General features: G+C 51.1%; 1 protein-coding gene across 1 annotated transcript; it reads right to left on the bottom strand.

Moving 5' to 3' along the window:
• Positions 1–983: 983 nt before the first annotated feature.
• Positions 984–3,044, bottom strand: NEIL2 (nei endonuclease VIII-like 2 (E. coli); the record flags this gene model as incomplete). Its single annotated transcript, XM_010135100.1, has 3 exons — positions 984–1,300; positions 1,768–1,964; positions 2,725–3,044. Coding segments are annotated over 3 exons (834 nt in total), but the record flags the coding sequence as incomplete, so codon positions are not given.
• Between the last annotated feature and the right edge of the window lie 784 nt (positions 3,045–3,828).

Raw genomic sequence — 3,828 nt, forward strand, 5'->3', positions numbered from 1 at the left:
GCAGGGGCCACATCATCTCCATTCCCAACCTAACTGCTTCCATGTTACCTTGCAGACCTCGTGCACAGTCTTTTGAGCAGGGGCTGTTGGGACAGGACAAGGGGTGATGGGTGACACTGGAAGAGGGAGATTGAGACGAGAGAGAAGGGAGAAACTGTTTCCGCTGCAGGTGGGGAGACCCTGGCTCAGGTTGCCCCAAGAGGTGGGAGAAGCCCCATCCCTGGCAGCACTGGAGGTCAGGCTGGCCCTTGGGGCTCTGCTCAACCTGCTCTAGTTGCAGATGTCCCTGCTCCTTGCAGGGGGTTGGACTAGATGAGCTTGGAAAGTCCCCTCCCACCCAAACCACCCTGTAATTCTGTGATCAATGAGTTTTATGCAATCCCTTTCACAAACACAGTATTTTTTAAATTTATTTTCACAGTAAGATCTGAAATTGGTAGTTTGCCACAAAACTGAAATCTGCGAGAGCAGAGGTGAGCTCCATCAAGCACTGCTGAGGTTTATTTTCTGTGTCCCAGCACAGAGGTATTCAGATCCCAGCAAAAATAGAATTATCTAATACCAAATTAAACAAACTCTTTAGGCAGAGGGATACACTCCTTCCTAACTAACTCCACCAGAAGCCATTGCACCACACCAGGGTCAGGAGATAGGGTCACTTCAAGCCATGGTAATGACCTGCTCGACACCCTGCACTTTCTGTTCATTGTAGCCTGAATGGGGGGGACCAAGACACCTCAGAACTGGTCAAATTGTTTACGCTGTTGTGTCACTGTGACAAAGTGATAGACATGTACAACCACCTTCCTGTTTGCATCCAGAGGCTCAGGGATTCCTGTAACCGCCACCGAGCACTTAACTCTGCCGGCTCACTGACCCTGAGGAGCAAACTCAGTCTCAAGGAAACCTTCTCAGGACAACTAAGAGCATGGCCAGAGACCACCCAGACACCCCCCAGGAAAGGGGGAACACAGAAAGCCAGGTCACTCAGTGACTGGGGAAGGATCCCCATCCCCTGACAGCACCACAGGCTGACACTGAGGACACCACCATGTAAGTCTCTTAAAGCCATCTGAGGGTCCAAGGGTTTCTTTCATCACTGCATGCCCAAGGGGACACTGCTCCTTCTGATAGATCTGAGGGCGCAGCTGTTTGCCGTGCAGCTTGCTGTGCAGCCAGTCAGAGCTGAACCGAATGGCGCAGTCAAGGAGATGTTCCAGATCCGAGAGAGCCAAGAGAGAGCCGTGTGTTAACGGATGGACCTTGGCCAGGTACAAGATCTCGTTCTTAATGATGTTCCCTGGAATGGGCCAGAAATAAAGACAAAATAGGACCACTCTTATCAAGATGATGTAGACCTATATCTCCGATCTATGACTTCTGCTTCAAGGATCACTTGATCTTGCTAGCAACACCTAGTATCAGAGGTGACATACAAGGAGGAGACTTACAGCTAGGATTGGGCTGGAAGATGTTCTCATCCCATTACCCTTGAAGGAGACTTTCCTTTCTTCCACAAATACAAACCAAAGTGTAGTCACACACGAGGGCAGTCCACTACGCTCACATGGAAGACTCAAGTATCGAAAGCCTGTGGCTACAGACCACAAGCCTTGTCCTCAGCAAGATGACCACATACCCTCAGGCTGGAGCAACCAGAAGCCAAAAGGCTAAGGAGCAAAAGGCTCAGACATGCAGCTCTGGAATCGGTAGACATCCCACCCACCTTCCTCATGTCTTGCCTTGCCACTGTGCCCTGGAACTCACCTAGACCTGAAAAATATCTTTGGTCTAAGAGGGTGTAGCAGATGGGATTGGGTGCACGGAGAGCATCCAGCGCCCGGCCACGGTGGAACTCCACAGACAGGATGTCAGAAGAAGAATCAGCCCTTGGAGAGGAGCACCAGTGCATTCGGCAGTTGTAGAAGACAAGGAAGCCACCGCTCTCAAAGTGCAGAACCAGCCTGGGAGAAGGAGAGAAGTCAGTCTCTCATCAGAAACATCTCTGAACCGTTGTTACGTCCTGCTCTGGTTGAAGGATCTTGCCCAGAAAGAGGTAGTGGCATAACAGTGGGGTGAAAAGCTAGTGGGAGGTGTGGAAACAACCTGCACATGACATAAGCTCAGGGAGAAGCATATCAGCACTCACACATGTCCACTTGTTCTTGTGAGGGCCATGAAGTCATTCTCATGACATCTTGAAGTACCGGTTCCCCAAGCCTGAACCCTGGTCCAGGTATTCTTTCCCTGCAGATTGTCACTACACTTGTTTGTACGCTCAGGGTCACAGCAGGCCCTCCAACGCACCACCTTAATGCAAAGTAGCTTCTTTAATTATTTCAACTGAGAAACTTGGTGGTGAACCCACACAACCTGTGGACAATTGTTCCTTCTGCTGTCCTGGGGTCTCCAGCTGAGAGACAGCAGCAGGCAGGGAGATCCATCAGCATCTTCATGGTAGGGTCCACCTACCATGAGTCAGGGAAATGTGTTCAATCAGCACACCTAAAAGTTCTATCTTTGAATAAAAACCTTATCTGAGCTGGTGCTGATCCCCAGGCTGTCCAGCAACGTGCATCCTGTGAGTGCACTGCGGACCCCCTGGTTGAACACCCCCACACCCACTCATGTAATCTTTCATCAATTATCAGCGAAAAGACAGGGCTAAGAGTATCCCCACACAACTGCAGGGAGAAAACAGTATGTGAGGTCTCCACTACGCACCTGGGGACAGGGTCCTTCCAGTCCCCCCTCTTATCGGCTTTGTTTGCTCTTGAGAACTCATTTGCCCGAATGCTGCCAAACAAGCCAAAGTGGAAGCGCAGCCAGTTGCCCAGGCCCTCTGCTGCATCTGGGACTTCAGATCTTGAGTGCTGGACTTCCTGTGGCTCCTCATCCTGGGGAGAGCAAACCTGTTCTTGCCCTCCCTGGGCAGGAGAACTTGCCCCACAAGCAGCCTCTCTTTGCAGTACTCTCTCTTCTGCAGTAGGTCCTAAGGGACTTTCAGCTGCCACAAATGCCAGGTACAAGTTCTTCCCATGAACCTGAGAAAAGAGGTGGGGTGTACTGAGGACTCATGTGTCCTCTGGCTGTTTCCATCCAAGTGACAATTTTCTACAACCTCTCTTATATAGAATGCCCATCACCCCACCCTGCACATGGAGTTCATTAGCATCTGAGCCATTCCCACCAGAGCTGCAGTCACCTTCTCAGCATCCCTTCATCTACATGAAATACAAGGTATTCAGATGCCACTCCAGTGTGAAACCCTCCCAGAGGCTCCTGTCAGACCAGAGAGATGCGCCAGGACAGACACTCAGGGTTTTCCAAGACAGGCATCGCTGCTTCCTCCCCAGCATCCCTTCATCTACATGAAATACAAGGTATTCAGATGCCACTCCAGTGTGAAACCCTCCCAGAGGCTCCTGTCAGACCAGAGAGATGCGCCAGGACAGACACTCAGGGTTTTCCAAGACAGGCATCGCTGCTTCTCATTTGCCTCCTCACTTTGTGCTGGCCTCAAGCATCTCGGGTAGGGTGACCTAACTCAAGGGTGGCTCTGAAGCCCCAGGCTAGCCACAATTGATGGTTGAGCTGCTCACGTCTGTGCCCCCAGCTGGGACTATCATGTAAGCAGAGGTGAAGCTGCCCTAACATTTGGTTAGCCAAGTCCGAACCATCATGTGAAAGTCAGGCAAGTGAAACCAGCAGGGCTGACACAGGGTGTCTGTCTCACAAGTTCCTGCAGCATATACATTTCACAGAATCCCAGACTGGTGAGGCTTAGAAGGGGCCTCTGGGGATCATCCAATCCAACCCCATGCTAGA

This window comes from Buceros rhinoceros, unplaced genomic scaffold (assembly GCF_000710305.1).
Source record: "Buceros rhinoceros silvestris isolate BGI_N320 unplaced genomic scaffold, ASM71030v1 scaffold19244, whole genome shotgun sequence".
Taxonomy (NCBI): Eukaryota; Metazoa; Chordata; class Aves; order Bucerotiformes; family Bucerotidae; genus Buceros; species Buceros rhinoceros.